Genomic DNA, 22,637 nt, shown 5'->3' with positions numbered 1-22,637 from the left:
CCCCTGAGGATCTGAAGAAAGCTCTGGCCCTTCTCCCCAGAAAAATGCACCCCCCAATCTCTCACACAAAGTTCAGAATGTCCCCAGACCTCCCCCATACAGAGCAGACCACCACCTTCCCTGCTCCAGTCGTGTCTGCACGGCCCCATGCTCCCCTATGCAGGTCTTGGACAAGCACGGGGACATCTATGGGCGGGAGCGGATCGCTGAGCTGCTGGGCATGGATCTGGCCACGCTGGAGATCACAGCCCACAATGAGCGCAAGCCTGGACCACCGCCGGGGCTGCTCACCTGGTGAGCTGGGGAGGACCACCCCCACCCCCAGGCCTGGGGCAGGCGGGGGAGGTGGCTGTGGTCTGATTCTCCAGCATCTGGCCATCCTTGTTTTCTCTGCCCTACAGGCTTATGTCCATCGATGTGAAGTACCAGATCTGGAAGTTCGGGGTCATCTTCACAGACAATGTGAGGAGGGCCCCGTGGGTGGGGGAGGGGTCTACAGGTGAAAGGTATTAGGAGGGTTGGGGGCTCCACCCCCAGGAATCCCAGACCAGGGACCTACTCCTGAGCTCTGCGCACATCTGATCCGAGGGCACCCTCAGACCTGCCTGAGGCTCCTTACCCTCCAGCACTCTTTTTGCTGTTTTCCTTAATTCATTTTATTTTATATTTAATCATTTATTTGGCTGCACTGGGTCTTTGCTCACTAGTTGTGGTGGACAAGCTTAGCTGCCCCCACGGCATGTGGAATCTTCCCAGACCAGGGATCAAACCTGTGTCCCCTGCATTGGCAGGCAGATTCTTAACCACTAGACCACCATAGAAGGCCCAGAACACTCTTGAATTCCCAGACTACATCCTTCTGCAGAGGGTTCCCCAACTCCCCGAAGAATGGCTTCCCACACCGAGTGCTCCATTGTCCTAGAGTGTTCCTGATCCTTCAAATAATCCCTGGCCAGAGTTGGCACCCTGACCACCAGAGCACGCCCAGTGTTCTTGAATGTTCCTGGGCCTCCTTGACCCTCATGCATGCCCGCTGACCCCGGGTTTGTGTGCCCACAGTCTTTCCTGTACCTGGGCTGGTACATGGTGATGTCCCTCCTCGGGCACTACAACAACTTCTTCTTTGCCGCCCACCTCCTGGACATCGCCATGGGGGTCAAGACGCTGCGCACCATCCTCTCCTCCGTCACCCACAACGGGAAGCAGGTGTGGAGGGACCTGCCCGAGTGGAGTGAGCCTGGCAGGGGCCACCTTAGCTGTCCCCTAGGAGGAATAGAGGGTGAAGGCTGGGCAGCTCGGATGAGGGGGGCGCAAGGTTGGGTGAGGAGGGGCAGGGCTGGGCTGGCTGAGCCAGGGTGGATGTCCGTCATGAGATCCCAGCAGGAGGGCCATCTGGGCTGAACTGGGGCAACGATAAAGAAGGTTGGCAAGCCAAGCGTGGAGCTGATCCACTCCCTGCCCGCCCCCAGCTGGTGATGACTGTGGGCCTCCTGGCGGTGGTGGTCTACCTGTACACTGTGGTGGCCTTCAACTTCTTCCGCAAGTTCTACAACAAGAGCGAGGATGAGGATGAGCCTGACATGAAGTGTGACGACATGATGACGGTGAGCCCCACCCCCCACACTCTTGTACATGTTACCAGCCATCCCTGACCCTTAGTTTTCCCATCTGTAAAGGGGGTCAGTAGTAGAACCTACCTTGGGCTTCCCCTTCTAATGTAGGGAATGTGGGTTCAATTCCTAGTCAGGGAGCTAAGATCCCACATGCCAGAGAGTGCAGCCAAATTAAAAAAAAAAAAAGTAATAGAACCTACCTTGCAGACTTATTTCCAGGGTTAAGTCATCTGACCCTTGTGAGGTACTTGGAACACTATTCAATGAATGGTAGCCACTGTTGTAATATTTGAGCTCTTCAAGGTATTATCATTGGAAAGGGGCTTGAGCACAGTGCCTGACTTACAAGCCATGTGATTTGGGGTTGACAGCTCAACCTCCCCATGCTCTGGTGTCCTCACCTGTGAAATGGTTGTATAATAATAAAGCCTATATCCCAGGGTTGTTTTTAGGACTGAGTGATGCTCCCTGGGGGCTCAGCGGTAAAGAACCCACCTGCCAATGCAGGAGAGACGGGTTCGATCCCTGGGTCAGGAATATCCTCTGGAGAAGGAAATGGCAACCCACTCCAGTATTCTTGCCTGGGAAACCCCAGGGGCAGAGAAGCCTGGTGGGCTACAGTCCATGGGGTTGCAAAGAGTTGGATATGACTGAGCACACATGATGCTCCCTGACCATCAAAGACTTAAAAGTTTAGAATAGTGCTTAACAGGTATTAAGGATTCCAGAGATGTGAGCTACTATCATCATTATCTATCAGGAAAAGTTTTATGCCATGCATGTCTCTATTTTCTCTTCTATTCTAATAAGTGGTGGTCATCACCCAAATTGAGTTTAACCTACTACAGGCATGGGTCACAGTGGAAAGAATCATGCCAAAAAAAAAAAAAAAAGAATCATGCCATTGCTTTATCTCAGAATGGCCTGTAATCTGGCACCGTGCTCACGGGACCCATCTGGTTCCTCAGTCTGATATTTGAGGCCCCACCAGATCTGGTCTTGTCACTCAGCCTTGTTCCCGCCAGTCATTGGTCTTAGCTCTTACCCAAGGCAACTGGGTTCTCTCACTGCCTACAGACATAGAAAAAACAGTGTAAGGTCTTTCCCAAGTCCCAGGCAGACCATGTCCTTCCCTCTGCTCAGAAGCTTCTTGTGGTTCCCCAATGCCTTCACCATGGTGTACAAAGCCAGGGGAACCTAGCCTGGCCTGAATCTAACCACAGTCCTTGCCTTTTGCTCTCTGGCTGCCTGGTCCTCCCTCAGTTCCCCTAAAGTCATGTGTTTCCTCCCAACCCAAGCCCTTTGCATCTGACATTCTCTCTACCCGCCCTCTCCCTAGCCCTACATACACACGCCTATTCACTTGATGCCTCATCGTCAACTTAAATGCTGCCTCTTACAGGAAGCCCTCTGTGACCGTTAGCTGGCCCTCATTTCTCTCCCTGCTCTTGCTCATAGGAACTCTATTTCCAGCCTCACTGAACTCTTTTTCAGTTCCTCACAGGAGCAAGATGTATTCTTTCCTCCCCGGGGGTGACGAAACATATGTGGTTTTCTCTGCCTGGAACTCTCTCTCCCACCTAACATTTTCTTCACGTTTCCAGTTCATACATGTGCTCTCTTCTAGGAAGCCTTACCCTATCACCCAGCCGGGGTCAGGCTTTCAAAGCTTCAACGTTTCCTGTGCTTCCCCCATCTTGCCCATGATTACACTGTGCTTTCCTGGCCCTGGGCCCTCCCTATCACAACCCTGATCATTTCTGGGCTGTCATATCTGATGCCAAGTTTGTGAGCCCTGTGAGAGCAGCATTCAGGGCTGTCTCAGTCATTGCCATGTGTGCCCTGCCCTAGCCAATCCAGAGCCCTGTAGGTTCTCGGTGAATGTTGAAGACCGAATGCGTGACTCATGTGCTCCTCACCCTGCCCCTGCAGTGTTACCTCTTCCACATGTACGTGGGTGTCCGAGCTGGTGGGGGCATTGGGGACGAGATTGAGGACCCAGCAGGCGATGAATACGAGCTGTACAGGGTGGTCTTCGACATCACCTTCTTCTTCTTCGTCATCGTCATCCTGTTGGCCATCATCCAGGGTCAGTGCTCATCAGGGTCTTGGGAGTGGGGGCTGTGTCCAGAGGCAAGCTAGCTCTTTAGGGTACAAATCCAGAATCTGGTCAGCCTGGATTCACATCCTGGCTCTACCTTCCCCTACCGTGAGACTTTGGGCAAGTGACCTTTCTGAGCCTCAGTTTCTCTATCTGTAAGATGAGGATATTAATTATACTAGCCACATAGAGTTGCTGTGAGAATTAAGTTAATTCATAAGTGGTAAATATCTGGCTCATGGTAAGTGCTCAATAAACACTAGGTATTATTATTTTTAGTAAGTGGGGTGAGATTAGGGAGATGGCGGTGCAAGACTCAAAGGCAGATAGCTAGAAGAGGGGGAAGCCTGAACTAGGTCAGAAGTTAGACACTGACGTGCGCCCTGCGATTCCCCCCCGTCCCCCGCGCCCCACCCAGGTCTGATCATTGACGCTTTTGGCGAGCTCCGAGACCAGCAAGAGCAAGTGAAGGAAGATATGGAGGTAGGTCATGTCTCGGGGGCGACCCTGAGGGATTACAGGACCCTGGGGGTTGAACGGACCTTGATTCTTATGTCTCCTGTCACGCACAGACCAAGTGCTTCATCTGCGGTATCGGCAGTGATTACTTTGATACGACACCGCATGGGTTTGAGACCCACACGCTGGAGGAACACAACCTGGCCAATTACATGTGAGTGTGGGCCCGTTGGCCAATCAGGAGGGTGGGGCGTGGCCACCAACAGTGGGGGAGGGGAGGGAGATACTATTGGCCAGTCTGGTGCGGTGTCCATGTGGGTGGATTCCCAGCCAGCTAATCAGGAGAAAGTAAGGGAAATTGTGACCTGTCTACTGCTGCCTCCCATCCCCAGGTTTTTCCTGATGTATCTGATAAACAAGGACGAGACAGAACACACGGGCCAGGTAAGGGTGTGTTATTGGAAGGACAATGGGCAGGGACATGGTGAATTTTAATATAAGGTCCGTCAGCAGGTGGCAGTGAAAAGCTCATGTCTATATGAAGCATTTGAAGATGTGACCAACCAACTCTTCCCCATCCCCCACCCCTAGGAGTCTTACGTCTGGAAGATGTATCAAGAGAGATGTTGGGATTTCTTCCCGGCTGGCGATTGTTTCCGCAAGCAGTATGAGGATCAGCTTAGCTGAGACACCCCCAGCTGGCCCTTCACCCCCCACCTCAAGTGCCTTATTCTCATAGCAAACCCCATAACCCTCAAACCCCTCCCCCCAAGGCAGCTGGGGGAGGGGTGACCATGTACTGACGAATAAAGTCTGTGCTACACCCCTGACATCATTGTGTTGGATTGTTGACATTTGGGGGGGGGTGGGCATCCAGGAATTCTTCTCTCCTCTCCCCCCCCCCCAAAATCAAGATGAAAGCAGAGACTGAAGTCATGTTTATTGGGAGACAGGGGCATGCCAGGATCAGGAGTGTGTGTCCGTTGGGGAGGGAGGTGTACAGACTGGTTCCTAACACCCCCTCGGGGACTCATTCCTGGATGTAGAGGTTGCTGGGGGCAGTGGGATCATCTACTGGGCGTGTCTCCACCACCACAGGCCTGGGGAAGGAAAAGAGAAGTCAGTTCATTCACTCATTTGTTCATTCACTCATTTGCAGAGAAGTCTATAGAGTTTGTTCCAGCATAGTGTTGGGCTAGGGCAGTGGATGAGCAGACATTGCCCCTGCCCTCAGGAGACCAACATGAATCAGTGAATTAGATGAGTACAAAGAAGCATGAGGCACGCAGCAGGGAAACCTAGCTCAAGGGTTCAGCCAAGGTGTTCCTAAAGAATGGATGGTGGAGCCTGAAAGAAGTTCAGGAGGACACTTGGTGAAAGGGCAGGGAAGAGTGTTCTGGGCAGAGAACAGCCTGGACAAAGGACTTACATGGGAGAGAGCTTGACTGCACAAGTCATGGTTTGTGGGCTGTGACCAGGATTGGTATTTATCTTGAGGCCACAGGAAGCTTTTAACCAAGTGGAGAGTGACACAATCAGATCTGGATTTTAAAAGACCCCTCTGACATATTGAAAGATCAAAGAGATCTTTGAAGGGGCTCTCACTGGCTAAATCTGTGAGTATTTGTGCCTCAAAACAGATAATAATAGTAATAGATTATAACCCATAGAATAAAATGAATATCAGCTTTCCTGGTGGTCCAGCAGTTAAGAATCTGCTTTGCAATACAAGGGACACCAGTTTGATCCCTGGCCTAGGAAGATCCCACTTGCCACAGAGCAGCTAAGCTGGCGAGCCACAACTACTGAGCCTGTGTGCCTAGAGCCTGTGCTCCACAACAAGAGAACTCACGACAACGAGAAGCCTATACACTGCAACGAAGAAGAGTGGCCCCTGCTCTCAGCAACTAGAGAAAAGTCTGTGCAACAACGAAGATCTGCCACAGCCAAAAACAAACAAGTAAATAAATCTTTAAAAAAAAATAAAGTGGAGGATCATTTTTTTAAAAATAATAAAATAAAAATCCTTGAGACTATGCTGAAATACACAGTCATATATACACACATACATACAAATATACATACATACATGGTGGAGAAGGGACAGCTCTCTGCTACAGTAGAATGCCGACTTATAAATGTAGAAGAAATGATAGAAATGGGAAAATCACCATTTAATAGACTCAGGCAAAAATCACCAAGTCATGGTAAAGTTAGGTGAAACAGTAGTTTTACATAGTCTCAAGAAATTACCCAAAAGGATACTTATTTATACAAAGGAAAGAAGAGTAGCATTATAGTCAAGAAAACTGGCTGATTCCATTTTAACCAAGTGACTGACCAAAGATAACCTCACCAGTAGCGGGACAAACTGACACGCACTTCCTGATCTGATGCAGTGAGAAGGACACCCCATCACTTCTGCGGTATTCCTGCCCCAAACGTGTAACCTGGAAACCTCAAACCCAACTAAGGGACATTCTGAAAAAACAAATTTCCTGTACTCTTCAAAAGTGTCAAGGTCACAAAAAGCACAGAAAGTCTGAAGAATCATTCCAGGCACAAGCCTAAAGAAACATGACTCCAAAATGCAGCCCACAATCCTGGATGATATCATGGACCAAAAAAAAGTATTATTTTTTGGTTACAAAGAGCATCATTGGAACAACTGATGAGACTTGAGTGGGTGTGTGAAATTAGAAGATAGTGCTATCTCGGTGCTCTTTTCTTGATTTTGACAGCTGTATTGTGGTTTGTAAGAGTTATGTCCTTGCCTTGATTTAGGAAACATACACTGAAGTATTTTGGGGTAAATTGGCATCATGCTTGCAATTCATGTGCCAATAGAAAAAAATTACACATATATGCAAGGCAAGAATAAAGCAAATGTGGTTAAAAATAATAAAAGGGAATCTGAGTGAAGGGGATACAGAATTCTTAAATTTATTTTTGCAACTTCTCTGAGTCTAAATTTATATCAACATATCAATAAGAAGTTAAAAAAGAATGAAAATTCCACCTTCCGGCTTCCCTGGTGGCTCAGTGGTGAAGAATCTGCCTGCCAATGTGGGAGACACAGATCCAATTCCTGATCTGGGAAGATCCCACGTGCCGTGGGGCAACTAAGCTTGTGCATCACAACTACTGAGCCTGTACTCTAGAGCCCAGGAGCCGCAACACAGCCAAAAATAAATAAATAAAATTTTTTTTTTAACAAAAGAAAATTCCATCTTGGCTGCTCTGTGGGGGAATAGACTATAGGAGACAGAGATAGAAGCAGGGAGACCAGGTGAGAGGATGTCCAGGCCAAAGATACAGATGGCTGGGGGACACCTCAAGATACCCTCTTTACATCCAAAGTACCCCCCTCCCTGGTCCTTTGTCCTCTTCCCCAAGTTCATACCTGGGGGAGCCAAGCAGACGGAAGGTGAGGGTGGGGTCTCTGAGCTCCTGCAACAGCTGGGGGAAAAGGTGCTGTATCAGTGTCTAGAAGACTCCTCCCCTCTCCCTTAAAGAGAGTAAGGGGCAAGGTCTCTGAACTCCTCAGGTCCAGAAATAATCATTCCTGCTACCACCACTCATCAACTGTGTGACCTCAGGCAAGTTACTTAACCTCTCTGCACCTCAGAGCACTAACCTTTGAAATCATAATACCTACCTGATAGGCGATCTCAAAGATTAAGGAGAATACAAAAATGTCAGGGCAGAGCCTGACACGTGGTGTTCTGTGAATTAAGCATCATTTTCACTCCATTTTCCGGATGATAAAAGTGAGGCACAGAAAGATTAAGTCATTTGCCTAAAATCATTCAGCTGGATTCCAACCCAGGCGTTCTGGTCCATGCTCTTAACCCACTTGTCTCTATTTCTGACCCCATTTTACAGTTGGGAGCCTGAGGGGGGCTTAGAAAGAAGCAGTCACACAGTGACCCTGGATGAGCTCTGGTCCCAAGAGACACTGGAGCAGAGAAGCGGACCTGTGTGAACTGAGCCTAGAGGAAGCGTCACCTCAAGGGGCGGAGTTTGTTCCCCCAATCGACCAGATGAGTGAGATGATTGACGTGGGAGGGGCTTGCGGGTGCTAGGAGGGAGGAGCTTACCTGGTCCGAGCCTAGAGCCCACACCTGCACTCCATGCTTCCAGAAGGCCTGGAGCCGACCCCCGACCATAGCTGGGAGGAAAGCAGTGCCTGTTACCCTTGGGTTTCACTTAAGCCTCCAACCTGGACCCCGGACCCCGGAATTATCATTCCGGCACATACCCACGGCCTCCACCGCTTCAGTCATGGGGATCTCTGGAGTTCGAAGCCCCCGGACCGGGGCCCCCTCTGGTGTCACCAGCTTCAGGGACCCTAGAAGGAGGTAGAGAAGGGAGTTTAAGAGCAGTAAGCGGGCTTGAGAAGGTTATCGAGGGACCGGACAATACGGACGGGTAAGGACTGGAGGAGCTCAGAGTTTCTGAGAGGTGCGGCGTCTGGGGGTCGGTATCTAGGAACAGTGGAGGCAAGGGAGGGAGGAAAGTTCTTACCGTCCATCAACACCATCACCTTGTCTTCCTCGACCTGAGTCACCTGTACCGGTCCCTTGTGCTCTGCTTAAGAGATCCGGGTTCGGGGACCAATTCTCCCGCATTACGCCTTCCTCCGCTAGGCCCCCCTCTCCATTCCCAAGCAACTGGGCTAAACCCCGCCTATCACAGAATTCCCCATTCCCCATCATCAACCTCACTAATTACATGTATCCAATGTTCTCCCGCCCCGCTCTCGGTTCATCCCCTTTCCCAATTACGCCTCAGGCTAAGCACAGCCCAGCCACTCAGACCCAGCCCAACCCGTCCCAGAGCCTGCCCGCCTCACCCGTGCTCATCTCGCCCAGCCAGCAGGAGAGCGCGCCAAAGCGCACGGTGTGGAACAGCACCGACTTCGCCGGCCTCCCGGGGCTCACGCCGATGCACACGGAGGGCAGCTCGGAGCCTGGCCCGGTCAGCAGTGCAAACACCGGCAGAGGCGTAGGGAGCGGGAACAGCACCTGCTGCGGGCCGCGCAGGGAGGGGCGGGTTCAGAGGAGGCGGGGGCGGGGCCGGGGGCGGGGTCTTGGAGGACACTGGGCTTGGGGCTTCCGAAGTATTTCCCCTCCCCGCCAAGGATTTCTTGAGCCCTCAGTTTTGAGGGGCACCATCTAGAAACTTCAGGGGGGTGAGGCCTCAGAAGGCTTAGAAAGTGACGGGTGGGGTCAGGGCCGGAGCTTAAGGATCAGAAACACTTCAGGGGAGGAGCCTCCAGGTGGGCGGGGCCTTGGGGACACTGGGGGAGGCCTCGGGTGGAAGCCCAGGTTCGCAGGGCTAGCTGCAGAGGCGCACAGTGGATGGCCCCAGCCACCCAAACTGACAAAGCCCCCAGCGTCTCAGGCTCCCTACCCGGACCAGCAGGAACTTGTTCATGGGCTGGTACCACTGAAGCAGGACCACGGATGTCTCCAAAGCCCCACACAGGAACGGACCTCCGGAGCTGGCGCCCTCCGCTGTGGAGGCGGGTAAGTAGGGGTCAAGGGTCTCTCCCGCGACCCCTCGCCCCCAAAGGCCACACATCTCTCCCCAGGCTCTACTCACCCTGCCTTAACTCTGCAACCCTCTCGGGTGGAGAGGAAGTCCAAGTCCCGCCCTTAGTCCTGCCCCGTGTCTGCCCACCCCTGGGTTCTCACCCACACAGCACGCCCGGCAGCCTTTGGTGTCCGGGATCTTAGCGGAGACTATGTTCTTCCTGCGACGGAAGGTAGGCATGAATGGGGGAGAGGGACGTCAGGAATGGGGGCATTAGAGGGGTCAGTGGTACCATTCGGGGCTGGTACCTTGCTAGTAGCCGGTGGGGGCTAATGTGAGCGATGGGGCTTCCTGCTCTGGCCTCTTTCCGTTCCAGCAGGCCCAGGATGCTATGAGAATACAGGTAGGGGGTCTTTCCTGCAGTGTGTGTGTACATAGGGAAAGCAAGCAGTTATAGGCTACTGCACACTCCCACCCTTCCCTCAGCCCATCACTTGGCCCCATCCCTTTTAAATGCCCAAGTCTTCTAGTCTCAAGCACCTTTATTTACTCATTTTTTCATGCAACACATTTTTAAAAAAAATTTTTGTGTGTGCCCCATGGCATGTGGCATCTTAGTTCCCTGACCAGGGATTGAACCCATGCCCACTGCTGTGGAAGTGTGGAGTCTTAAACACTGGGCCACCAGGAAGTCCCAATGCAACATATTTTAAATGTTCATTATAGGCCAGGCACTGTGCTCAGCTCTGGTGAACAATGGTAAGTAAAATAAATATGTTCCCTACCCCTGTAGCACTTGTGGCCACATGAGAAATGACAGACAGTTAACAATCAGATGAAGTTATACATATTACAAAGTTTAAGAAGCAACATGTAGAAATTCTGCAAAAGCTTGTCATCACAGATGTGATATGAATGAGCTCACTCATTCTATTTGGCTCTGGGTCTCCTCATAAATTAGATATTCTTTTACACAAAGTGTTTATAGAACAATGACACAAAATTTTAATACACAACCTGCTCACTCCATTTCAGTAAAGCATGGAACAAGTATTGTCATCTTGTCAACATCAAAGAAAGGTAAAGACTGACTTCTTGTGGAAATTACCTCAAAACTGACTTGAGAGATGGGCACGATTGTGAGCCCCATTTAAAAGATGCGGAAACAGAGGCTTAGGAAGAAGTGTCTTGCCCCAAGTCCCACAGTGAAAAGGTGACTGGAATTTGAACCGTAGGCTCTGAGAAGGGGGAGCCTAATTGTTTTCTCTGTGCCCATCTATTTCCCAACCTCCTAACCTTTGACCCCTTAAGTTCTGACCCCCGCCCCTCCCACCCAAGCCACAGCCAGACCTGAGAGAGACATGAGGACATTGTTGATGGAGTACACCCAGGTAGTCCGGCCAGAAAAAAGCTGCAGGCAAGGGGGAGATGGCTCCTGTAAGACCCCAGCAACCCCAACTCCAGCTCCCACCCTTGGACCACCTTGACCCACTCCAGGGACTGCCCCTCACCATCTCCAGCGTAGCCTCCTGATCATTTCGGTTCAGGATAAAAATGCCTTCCTCGGCCCCCAGGAGCAGGTGCTGGTCTAGGGGGGCAGACATGATGATGCTAGGACCTGCTTCATCACATGGGACCTCCCAGACCCCCGTATGACCCCAAACGCTGATACTCTGTTCCTTCAATTCTCTATTCTCCCCTCACACTGACATTTCCAGCCTTTGTTTTCACAAATCTGAACTCAAATCCTGACCAGTTCCCCTGAGCTGGTCTCATTCTCACCAGCCTCTGACTTCCCCTGTTCTGGTGGTTCTCCCATCTCTGACCTGCAAATCCTGACCATCTGTCCCCTCAATTCTGACCCCAACATCAGACATGTCTTCCCCAGTAGCTCTCTCAATTCTGTCTTTCTCCCCAGTTCTGGTCCCTGAATGCTAATCCTATCTCAACATTGATCCCCAAATTCAAATACCCTTACATATGACTCTTTCTGTCCAGTGTGACCCTACAAGCTCTAATACTGTTTCCTTAACATTTACCCCTCACTGACTTTGTCTCCACATTTTTGATCCCCAAATTCTGTCCCTTTCTGCTACATTCTAATCCCTAAAACTCCTGACCCCAAATTGCCAATCCCAATCTCTCTACCATGAACCTCCAACTGAGGCTGTGTGTATGTGTATGTGTGTGTGTGTGTGCACTCAGTCATGTCTGACTCTTTGAGACCTCATGGACTGTAGCTCACCAGGCTCCTCTGACCATGGGATTTTCCAGGCAAGCATACTGCAACGGGTTGCCATTTCCTTCTCTGGGGCAACTGAGGTTAATGGGGTCCAACTGTCCCAGATCTTATACACCGAACTCTGACCTTTCTGGTTTATCTGACACTCTTTTTTAAAATTCCTATTTTATTTATTTTTTTGTGGCCACACTGTGCAGCATGTGGGATCTTAGTTCCCTGGCCAGGGATCAAACCCATGCCCCCCCCGCTGCAGTGGAAGCATAGAGTCTTAACCACTAGACCCTCAGGGAAGTTCTATATCTGACACTCTTGACCTCCAAACTAATTTCCCTAATCTTCATTCTCAAACTCAGCTTCACTCTACCCAACTTTGATCCCTAAACCCCAGCTGTAACTCCTGGCTCTGCCCCTGCCTCCACTCTGCCACTCCCTACCATATTAAGACCCTTGCCCTCTCCCTGACTTTCTACCTTCCACTAAGGGTGCTCCCCAACCCCACCACATTCTCTGTGACCCTCCTGAATACTCACCCTTGGTGGAGGGGTGCGTCCAGGCCGCCGTGCTGTGGATCCGGAGGGGGCAGCCATTGAACAACTTGACAAGAAGGGCACATCCCTGGGTGGGCCATGGGGGGTGGGGCAGCAGCAGATCCAGCAAAAGGGAGGAGGGGACAGGAAGGCACAGTGGTTAGGACTCAGAAGCAAGAGTAGCAAGGTTCAAATCCTGCCTCCACCTGCTCAAAGGTTTCTGACCTTGGAAACTGTTTAATCCCTCTGTGCCTCAGTTTCCCCATTTTGAAATGGCAGATAGATCTATCTCTGCAGTATCTGCAGGATGGCATCCCCGACTCACTGGACGTGAGTTTGAGCAAACTCCAGCAGAGAGCGAAGGACAGGGCAGCCTGGCATGCTGTAGTCCACGGGGTCACAAAGCGTCAGACACGACTTAGTGACTGAACAACAACTGCAGTATCTACCTCTATCTGTGCAGGTACACACCACGTAAAGACACGAGATCAGTCTGGCACAGAGGCTCTGCTCAACAAATGTCACCTGTCATTATCATTAGTCTTCCCTGCCTCACCCCCCACTCCCACCAGGCATCCCCAGCTGCATCCAGAGATATCAATCCTCAGCATCACCAGCCTCACCTTTCTCTTCATCTTTTCCTTCTTGGGGGGCAACAGCGGGGGCTGGTCAGGCTCTCGGGGGGCTGGGTTCCAGAGTGAGGGTTCTGAGAAGGGGAGAGGAAAATCAGCCCCCAAAGCCCCCTGATTCCTGTCCAACCCCCACCTTCACCCACCTCCCACCCCAGCCTGCCTTGTTACCTGAGTGGGCAGTGAGGTGGGGGCTTCGGGTGGCTGGGGGAGGCACGAGATTGGGGGTGCGTGGGGGAGGCCCACTGGCACACCGGACCAGCACCCCCGGGCTCAGCTGGCCATCATCCCCAGTCCCCCCAGGACCCTCATCTGACGGAGAACGGAACTTGGGCTTTGGAGAGAGAGAAGGAGGGTGAGGAATACATTAGATCAACTCAGAGAGAGGGCACCTTGCGAACCACCTCTGCCAGAACCGACATTAGGTCATGGCCCTGTGATATCTAACCACCCCTCCAACCTTCCCCTCTGAACCATGCCCCAAAATCAACACACTCCAGCTACTAAAGGGGAAGGGTTGGGTGCGGTGGGGTTTCCAAAGACCAGCTACTGACCAGCATCCATTGGGCTAAATATTCTGAGTCCCACCCCTAGGGTCAGGGATGCCATTTCCAGATCCCAGTCATCCCAGTCTCTCAGATCTCAAAGGACCTGGTGTCCTAGACTCCAGCCCAAGAAAGCTTAGTATCCCAGTGTCTATGGGCCCTGGCCTCCTGGCCCCCAGCCCCCCAGCCCTGTCCTAGGGCCTTACCTTGGGGGGCAGTGGAGGAGGTGTGTCTTCTGCAGGGGCGGGGCTGGAACACAAAGATGGGATCAGTAGGCAGGGGGTGTGGGCAACAAGGCCTGGGGAGCGTTGGGGCTGGAGGTCTGAGCTCAGGAGGGTCAGAGGGTGAGTCGATCTGGGGCTAAAGCTGAGGGCTAATGGACTGATTACCATGATGATAATGGTACCAGTAACTCTTAGATATCAAGTGCTGACAGTGCATCAAGTCTCTGCAACTTCACACCCGCCTAGGAACACAGACTGTACGGTGCTCCGGGGGTCAGGTCCTCACCTGGTGCACGTGAGTCTATTACAGACGAGAGGTGTGCAACGGACAGGTGGGCCCTGAGGCTGACACAGGCCTGGGGCTGGGGGAGATGGGGGCCTGGGCCAACTGCTGGGGTTGAGGTTGGGTCTGGGGCTGAGGGCCTGACATGGGGGAAGGTTCAGTCTGAGGGTGGGTGAGAAGATGAAGAAAGATGAGGGGGCCCGGGGGTTAAAGGTTAGGGCAGCAGTTGAGGTCTGGGAGTGAGAGGAACATCTGGCAGGAGTTGGGGACTAGAAGGTAGCAGGGCACCCAGGGTTGAGTTGGCTGGGATTGGAGAGGAAGGAAAGGGGAGTCGGAGTTAGAGGTGAAGGAAGGTGGGGTCAGGGCATGCTGTAGGGGTCAAGGGTCAGCAGTGAGTAGTAGAAGGGAAGCAGGGCTGAGGCTGGGGTCAGGGGGTAGGAAGATGGGTTACAGGAAGGCGGGGGCTGGGTGGGGGCCTGCAGAGCTCTTACATGTCCACGTCGTCATAGTCATCATCGGACTCTGATAGGTTCTTCCTGAGAAGGAACAGGTATGAGCCTCGGGTGGTCCCCACACACATCCCTGCCCCACTCCCACCCTGAGGGTCCCTGACCTAGGACTGCTGCTCTTGAAGTCTCCAGGGGGCTGTAGGCGAGCCTGCAGGATAGTAAAAGGTCAGCAGTGGCCCAGGGGGAGAGGAGGGCATCTGGGCAGTCAGGGAGGATCTCACCGTGTCCACAGGGGGCCTGGACTCCATGCCTTTGAGCTTCCTGAACTCCATGTGCCGCCCTGGGGAATGGGGGGGGGGGCGGTCACACAGTGAGCTGCATATGCGGATTTGGGAACAGAAAGAATAGAAGTGGGGGTGGGCTCTGGGGTCAGGATCTTAGCAGTGGAGTTGTCCCTATAGGGAAGGGATCTTGGTTTACAGGGGTTTCATCTGGGGGCCTCGCAGGTAGCACCAGTGATAAAGAATCCACCTGCTATCGCAGGAGATGTGGGTTGAATCCCTGGGTCGGGAAGATCCCCTGGAGGAGGACATGGCAACCCGCTCCAGTATTCTTGCCTGGAGAATCCCCAAAGACAGAGGAGCCTGGCGGGCTACAGTCCATGGGGTCACAGAGAGTTGGACACAACTGAGCATATACAGCATTTGGGGGTCAGGAATGGAGATCAGGGAGGTGGGGGTTCAAAATGGTTATAGAGCGGTTGCTTTTAGGTTTCATTTGGGGATCAGGGAGCAAAGATTCCTGAGGTCTCTGGGAGTCCTGGTGGTTATGGGAAGCCTCATGAGGTCTATTTGCAGGACAGAGAGGTGGGGGTCTCCAGAGGCATTTTGTAGATCAGGTGGTGGTGAGGTTCTCTGGGGTCTCCTGCGGAGTCAGATGGTGATGGGGGTCTCTGAGGGCCTATTTGGAAGTGATGAGGGTCTCTAGGGCAATCTGATGAAGGGGCATCTCCTGGATTATAGAGTCAGGTATCCAGAAACGTAGGTTCTCTACTCACGACAGCAATCCGCGTCTGGGATCCCCAGAGAGCTGGCCCGATGGGTGGATCGGATCCGCCGAGGGATGACCGGGGGGAGCTGGGTAGAGCGGCGGCTGCATCAGACCCGAGGTCCGCCAGCAGTAGCCACCCTGTGGGTCCTGCCCGGAGTCCTGGGCCCTCCCATAACCCATGTGCCCCCAGGCCCTGTGTCAAGCCACCACCCCATCCTCCCTGGCCCTTTTCTAAGAGAGGCAGCAAGGGGGCGCTCCAGGCAGGGAAACAGGCTTGAGCAAAGGCAAGCTGGGCCCTCACCTCAGGCTCCTCGTCTTCGATCTCGCCCACAGGGGCCCCCTTCCCGGGGTTCCTCAGTTTGTCCAGAAGATCTAGGATCAGGCCCCTGCTGAGCCCGGGCTGGGATACCAGTTGATGCTGGGGGAGGGGGGGAAGGGGGGTGTCAGCAGACAGGGGGCGGGACGGGAAGGAGGGGGCTGGGATGGAGCTGGAGAATGCATCTAAGAGGAAACTTGGGGGGAAGTTGCCAACAGAGGAAGAAGGCAGGGAATCCTGGGGAGCTGCAACCTGGGGGGATTCTGAGGTGTCTGAAGGGATTAGAAGAATGTGAGGTATTTTGGAGAACTCTACAAGTGTCTCAGAGGGGACTGGAGTTCCCCTGGAATTCCAGAGCACACCCAGGAATGGGTCCTGAGGCCCTTAGGAATTTGTGAGATTTAAGAACTCAGTGTAGGGAACTTTGCTGGCGGTCCAGAGGTTGAGAATCTGCCTGCCAATGCAGGGGACACGGGTTCAATCCCTGGTATGGAAGACCCCACAAGCCACGGAGCCACAACGACTAAGCCCTTGTGCCCTGGAGCCCGTGCTCCACAGTCAGAGAAGCCCGCGCACTGCAGTGAAGACCCAGCACAGCCAAGAAAAAACAAAAAGGGGGCCTGGGACGCACTTGGGAGAGTCTTGAGGGTCCTGGGAAATTCAGAGGGATTAGCGACTTTGAAAGGGCCATGGGGGTTCTGTGAAATGAAATGATCCACCTTGTAGAGAGCTGTGGGAGGCCCTGGGGAATTCCTCACCCTAGGGGTGCGTTTGGGAAGGCTTCTCAGGGGAGGGAGGCTTACAGTGAGCATCTTGGTGGCACTGGGTCGCTTCTTGGGGCTCTTAGTGAGGGTGACTTTGACAAAGTTGTGGAAAGCAGCCGACCTTGGGAGGAAGAAGGCAAATTCCAGGGTGAGGGGACCAGAGACCCTCCCATCAGACCATCGCCCTTGGCCCCACCCTCCCTCTCCCTCCTCCAGGTGCCCCTATCCTACCATTTGCCTTTATCCTTTAGCCTTGGCGGCTGGTAGCCACTCTTGGTCATGAGGAAGAGAACCCTAGAAGAGTAAGGACAGAACATGGGGGTTCAGACTTCCAGTGGCGGCCAGACCTCATGGCTCCAGGGGCCCCTAATAGCACTGAGGTCAGCAGGGACAGAATGAGGATGAGGGGTACATTTCATAAGGCATGGGGTGCCCCTTTGGGGGACACCAGCAGGCTCAGGGGGAGCCTCAAGATGGGGCTCCCTAAGTTGGGGTCCCTCCTGTGGAGGGATGGAGAAAAGGCTTTCTGGGTTGAGGGGATCCTGAGGGTCTCAGATTGGGCTTAGAGTAAGGGGTGTCTCCTCCAGGTGGTCTTGAGGTAGAGAAACAGGCTGGGGGGGTGGTGTTCAGGGTCAGAGTTGAGTGGGGTCTCCGGGACCAGGGGGACTTGCCACATCTGCCTACCTGAGAGGGTGTACGTCAAACAGTGGTGGCTGTAGCTCGGCTAATTCGATGGCTGTGATGCCCAGGGACCAGATATCACACAGTTCATTGTAACCCCCCTTCAGGGCCACAGCTGCCACTTCCGGAGCCATCCTAGGGGCGGAGACCCTCAGAGAACCAAAGGGTGACAACAAGAAGGGGAAGGGGAGACAGAGGAGACTGGGGCAGGCATACAGAGAGCTAGATGCAGAGAGAAACATACAGATGGAGAGAGACAGAAATAAAGACTTCCCTGGTGGACCAGTGGCTAAGATGCCACGCTCCCAGTGCAGGGGGGCTGGGTTTGATCCCTGGTCAGGGAACTAGATCCCACATGCTGCAACTAAGACCCAGCATAACCAAATAAATATTAAAAAAAAAAAAAAAAAGATGGAGAGAGATAAAGGCAGAGAGATAGAGACAGGCTGGAAGATGGAAACTAAGAGAGAGATAGTGAGACAAACATGGACAGATATGGAAAGACAGACAGACCGGGATAAAAATCAACACAAGCACTGGGAGGAGTGGGTGGAGGATGCACAGAGACCTAGGTAAGTAGAAAACTCCAAAAAGACCCCAAGAGCAGATAGACTGTTTACCAGAGAAAGGTAGAGGTGGGCAAAAAAGCCAGGGCGGAGATTCCCAGAGATCTGAGCTGGTTAAAGCCACGCTAGCCCACACCACGCCTGGGTGCCCGCCAGGCGTCCCTCACCAGTAGGGCGTCCCGATGAAAGAGAGGCGTCGAGCCAGCGTTGCCCCGATCTGGGCCGAGATACCAAAGTCAGCTGGAGACAGAAGGAGAGACATGGTGACCTGGGGTCCCCTGTCCCCTCGGCCCCCCCTCAGGCCCTCAGCCAGCCCCTCTCCCCATTCCCACCAGCCACACTCACCCAGTCTGACCTCCCCAGCATCGTTGATGAGGATGTTGGCTCCCTGGGGAGAAAGGAGGGATTAGAGGCTGTCAGAGATACCCCTAAGTCCAAAGCTGCTGACACTCCCTGGCCCCACGACACCCTGACCCTCCTGACTCCTGTCTCCCAGGTGCCCCACCCACCAAGGCCACCTCTGCCCCTAGATCACCTTGATGTCCCGGTGGATCTTCTTCTGTGAGTGCAGATAGGCCAGTCCCTGGGGAGGAAGGCCGAAGTGCGGGCTGTGAGCGTCCAGAGGCAGGAGCAGGGCCCTGCCCCAGCCCAAGTCCAGAGAGCATCCCCTTACCTGGAGCACTTCTCGGCAAACGTAGCTGATCTGGAGCTCCGACAGGGAGCCTGTCACTGCAGAGGTCACCCAGGCACTGTGTGGGGTGCAGGCCAGACCCCTGGCCACCACCCACACCAGCTGAGAGGGTACCACGCAGGGACGGGAGAACTGGGATGGGACAGGTGGGAGGAGGAGGCAGAAAGGCAGTCAGCAACAGAGAAAGGCAGCGGTGCAGGGAACCAGAGAGATTCATTCAGCGTGATTATTTGCTGCATGTCTACTGTGTGCCAGCCACTGTGGCAGGCAGCAGGGATACAGCTGTGGACAAAAGAGGCAGAGAGCCCTGCCCGCGTGGAGAGAACGTTCTAGAGCAGGAGATGGATGGCAGATAAGATAAACAGGTAAGATACACAAGACACCAATAAATAGTAAGAAGAAAAATTAAACAAGAAAAGATAACAGGAAATATGTGTGGGAAATATGTGTGGGAAGGAGCATGACATTTTACACAGGTTGATCAGCGAAGGCGACCCCAAGAAGGCGGCGGGGGTGGAGATGGGGAGCAGTCCCACTCGGAAAGGGAAAGGCAAGTGCAAAGGCCCAGAGGCAGGGGAGTGCCCGGTGGGGCTGGAAAGCAGTGAAGTGGGTGGAGAAGAGGTGAGGCACATCAGACTGGGATTGCCAGTGGGGGTCAGACTCGTGGGCGGTGTTGAGAAATTTGGGCTTCGCTTTGGGGGGAGATGGAAGGCATGGGACAGCTCTGAGTGATGTCACTCTGTAGAACGAGGAAAGGCAGACAGAGACGGGAAGAGACATAGAGAATCAGGAACAGACCCGAGCTGAGGCAGAGAAAGACAGACATGGTCAGAGATACCCAAAACTGGGAAAACAGACACATTGAGAAAGAGACACAGAGGGGTGAGGAGAATACCACCAGAGAGAGACAGCAGACTGAAGGGGTCAGAGGCTAGGTCTGACGGGCTGGTGGGGTGAGTCACTTCCTCTCTGTGGGCCTCAGTTTCCCCCACCCGCCCTGAGGACTTCTTCATGAAGTCCTTCCTTTCCTGACATTTGAGGTCTAGGGCTGGACGGAGACTGGGAGATGGTCACAGATAGAGGTGCACATCAGAAATCCGATCAAGGCCCATCCCGCCCCCACCCTGCAATGCTCCAAGACAGTGAAAAGCAGGCTGAGTGAATCAGAAATGCATTCACTCATTAAATGAACAGATGGGCACTGAGGATGAGCTAGAAATGCAGAAATACTCAAAGGCATGAATAGACCTTGGTGAGAAAATGCAGGCACAGGGGGAAGACGGGGCAGGGAAAGTAGAGGGGAGCATTGCAGAAAAACCAGAGCTGGACTCTCAGATCCTGAAGGATATAGGGTTCAGGGCCCGCTTGGGTACCACAGTCTCCCCAGCATCTTCCAGGCCAGGCCTGGTCCAGAGGAAGGGTTCTGTGTGAAATATAGACCAGAGAGACAGTCCCCAGAGACGCAAGGGTAGAGGGACAGGACAGGTGGATTGGAGGGCCAAGGGCTGCCTGATCTCCTCGCCCTGCCACTCACCTTGGTAGATGTCCTGGAGAGAACCAGCGCCACAGAATTCCATGCAGATCCAGAGTTTCTGCAGCCTACAACAGTTCAAGAGCAATAATGATAACAGCAGTAATAAATCATTATTTATAGGACAGTTCCTGGCTCACTGTCCATCCTATCCTAGTTTAACAAGAACTTGAATGTAAGAGCTGTCATCTCTCTATTGCCTACCAGAGTGAAATCATCCCATTTTACAGATGGGGAGGTTGAGGCTCAGAGAAGAAAATATATGTTTAGGGTCAACTGGACCAAACTCAGGTCCCCGGGCTCCTACCATGACGTTCTCTGTCGTCCCATGCTAACCTAGGAAACAGGGCAGAGACTTCACAGGTTGTGGAAGTTCAGAGGGGACAGAGGAGCCCAGGATGCCGGGTCTGGGGGGCAGAGATCATTCCTGGGGCACCTGGGATACTCAAGGGTCAGGGAGATTAGGGGTTCATATTAAAGGAACAGAAAGTGAAACTGGGGGACCTGCAAGTCAGGACGATGATCAGTTTTAGGGGGACTTGGTTTCACATTTGGTTACCACGAAGGGATCAATTTGGTGAGAAATGGTAGTTATTCATTGGAGATGAGATTTGGAGGTGCTCTGATCAAACAAGTGGGACTTCGGGCTGGAGATCAAGTTAGGAGGCCCCAGTTAAAAATGGAGGTCCAGGATTAGAGGTTAGGTTGGGGGGGGGGGCTGGTCAGGCATGGGAGTTGGGGGCAGGGGCTGGGCTGGGTGGCAGGGCAGGTCTGCAGCTCATCACCAGAGATAACTCCCATGGTAGGCCACGATGTTGGCGTGCCGACAAGTTTTCAAGATGAGGATTTCCTTCTGAAGGGTGGAAACATCATCGTCTGCGAGGAGGGGCAGAAGAGAAAAGGCTACTGCAGGGAGGGAGTATGGGGGAGATCCCAGGGTCCCAGGAGGTGGGGGTAGGGGAAGGAGTGCCTGGGTCCTGTCCTCACCAGGCTCCATCTTCACCATCTTCAATGCCACCAGGTCCCCTGTCACCTTCTCTCGAGCCTTGTAAAGGGGAAGTTGGTAGTCAGACAGGCTCCATTTGCCCGAGTTCTTCCTCAGCATCCCTGAACCCAAGCAGAGGACTGGGACCCTCTCGCATCCCCATCCCTTCTTGGGGCTCACCCCCAAGGTCACGGGTTTGAGGGTGTTGGAGAAGGAGGGGGGTTCCTCACCTTGAAGACTTCCCCATAGGTGCCGCCACCCAGCCGCTGCAGCAGGTCATAATGGTCCCGGGGGTCCCTGTTAAAGATGTCAGGGTCTACGAGGTCCATTCCTGGGGGCCGGAGCTGGGCCTGCGCCCAGGGGCCAGCAGGGCCTCAGGGCTCAGAATGCTGGCACCTCCCTCCCTGCCCACACGCCCTGCACCCGCCTTGCCTCCACCGGCTGTGGCCTCCCCTCTCCCCACTCTCGCTTCCTGCCCCGGCACAGCGCTGTGCAGCCGGCGGCTCCACCCCCTGTCCCCTGGGCCCTGACAGCCTGTGAGGGGCAGCTTGCCTTGGGACCCAGGGGACCACCCTCCTCCACCTCCGGGGCCCTGGGCTGCATGTAAACCAGATGCAAACTATCTTCATTGTGACCAGGAGGGTGCCCTCACCCTCCCCCGTTATGGGCAGCCACTAAAAACTACACTTGAACCTCTGCTGAATGCCGAGTGTTGGGCCACAACCTGGAGATGGCAGGTCTACACCGGGATGACCATGCAGTGTACATTATTGTTCACCCGGGACACATACAGGCACTTAGTGGTAACTCCCTGTGGGGCGCGCCGGCCAGTCGACGTGCACACACCTGGATACCCATGTGCACGTATGTGGATGTACCCGGAGCATATACATGTATGACACATGCATGTGCATTCATGCCTGCAGTGGACAGTATCTGAACACATAACTCAGGATGGCACATGCGGGGCGCTCGCCTTCACCGGCAAAACTGGAGCCTATGGGGACTGGGCGTGATTTGGCGGGGTCCACGAGCCCCTCCCTCCGCCCCTGCCGGGCTGAGCCCAACAGCTTTGCGGGCCACTGCCCTCGGCGTTAGGGTGCAGTGTGGGGGACCAGGTTCACGACTTAAAACTGCGAAGCTCAGGATCCTGCCTCAGGGGCCAAGGCCTAGGGCCAAGGGGACCTCAGACAGCACCTTCTTCGGCACATGCCCATGGACCAAAAGGACTGTACTGATGGAACCCCAGCAGTTTTAAGTTCACAGCCGCGCGCAATACGACGTGCGTGCACGCCGTCACGGATCAGTCTACTTCCCGGTGAGTCCGCGCTCATGCGCCAGGGACTATAACTGGATACGCGAGGCCCGGGAAAAGTTTAGTCCCGCCCCCTCTCCGCGAGAAGGCGCCTGCGCACTTGGTTATACTAGGTCTTTTATCGCGCC

The 22,637-nt window shown here is 53.6% G+C and overlaps 2 protein-coding genes across 14 annotated transcripts in view; one reads left to right on the top strand and one right to left on the bottom strand.

Moving 5' to 3' along the window:
- The window catches only part of RYR1 (ryanodine receptor 1), a 125,377-nt gene extending 120,374 nt beyond the window's left edge, over positions 1-5,003 (top strand). For all 5 annotated transcript variants that reach the window (XM_043435392.1, XM_043435391.1, XM_043435394.1 and 2 more), the window contains 9 exons: positions 164-294; positions 402-462; positions 1,060-1,206; positions 1,470-1,604; positions 3,546-3,702; positions 4,133-4,197; positions 4,287-4,387; positions 4,566-4,617; positions 4,765-5,003. In XM_043435392.1, the coding sequence (XP_043291327.1) occupies positions 164-294; positions 402-462; positions 1,060-1,206; positions 1,470-1,604; positions 3,546-3,702; positions 4,133-4,197; positions 4,287-4,387; positions 4,566-4,617; positions 4,765-4,860 (945 nt within the window). In that variant the 3' untranslated portion in view covers positions 4,861-5,003. The remainder of the gene's footprint in view (positions 1-163; positions 295-401; positions 463-1,059; positions 1,207-1,469; positions 1,605-3,545; positions 3,703-4,132; positions 4,198-4,286; positions 4,388-4,565; positions 4,618-4,764) is intronic.
- A 91-nt stretch (positions 5,004-5,094) lies between these two features.
- On the bottom strand, positions 5,095-22,543 carry MAP4K1 (mitogen-activated protein kinase kinase kinase kinase 1). 9 transcript variants are annotated; one of them, XM_043435398.1, is made up of 32 exons: positions 22,392-22,543; positions 21,425-21,491; positions 21,197-21,254; positions 20,995-21,085; positions 20,213-20,277; positions 18,661-18,716; positions 18,523-18,570; positions 18,333-18,375; positions 18,155-18,227; positions 17,425-17,556; positions 16,972-17,034; positions 16,780-16,861; positions 15,962-16,078; positions 15,668-15,746; positions 14,892-14,950; positions 14,775-14,818; positions 14,653-14,697; positions 13,861-13,903; positions 13,281-13,443; positions 13,104-13,186; positions 12,484-12,568; positions 11,223-11,299; positions 11,062-11,122; positions 10,020-10,128; positions 9,873-9,931; positions 9,589-9,692; positions 9,029-9,203; positions 8,701-8,766; positions 8,435-8,524; positions 8,274-8,344; positions 7,577-7,632; positions 5,095-5,273 (listed from the first exon to the last, which is right to left on the bottom strand). In XM_043435398.1, exons 1-32 carry the CDS (start codon positions 22,526-22,528, stop codon positions 5,204-5,206), a joined length of 2,571 nt encoding a protein of 856 aa, XP_043291333.1. In that variant the 5' UTR covers positions 22,529-22,543; the 3' UTR covers positions 5,095-5,203. The 9 variants fall into 9 exon arrangements, with proteins under 9 accessions (XP_043291333.1, XP_043291334.1, XP_043291330.1 ...); XM_043435399.1 differs by having other exon boundaries at positions 8,701-8,763; XM_043435395.1 differs by lacking the exon at positions 22,392-22,543 and adding an exon at positions 21,986-22,113.
- Between the last annotated feature and the right edge of the window lie 94 nt (positions 22,544-22,637).

Source organism: Cervus canadensis, chromosome 18 (assembly GCF_019320065.1).
Source record: "Cervus canadensis isolate Bull #8, Minnesota chromosome 18, ASM1932006v1, whole genome shotgun sequence".
Lineage (NCBI taxonomy): Eukaryota > Metazoa > Chordata > Mammalia > Artiodactyla > Cervidae > Cervus > Cervus canadensis.
The sequence above is the reverse complement of the archived record's forward strand: the minus strand, read 5'-3'. Positions and strand labels throughout refer to the sequence as shown.

Coding starts and splice junctions, on each gene's coding strand:
- MAP4K1 (XM_043435398.1), bottom strand. CDS start 22,528: ATGAGCGCGGACTCACCGGGAAGTAGACTGATCCGTGACGGCGTGCAC. Junction 21,492..22,391: donor ATGGGCATGTGCCGAAGAAG/GTGCTGTCTGAG, acceptor CATCTTTAACAG/GGACCCCCGGGACCATTATG. Junction 18,717..20,212: donor TCTCCAGGACATCTACCAAG/GTGAGTGGCAGG, acceptor TGACCTCTGCAG/TGACAGGCTCCCTGTCGGAG.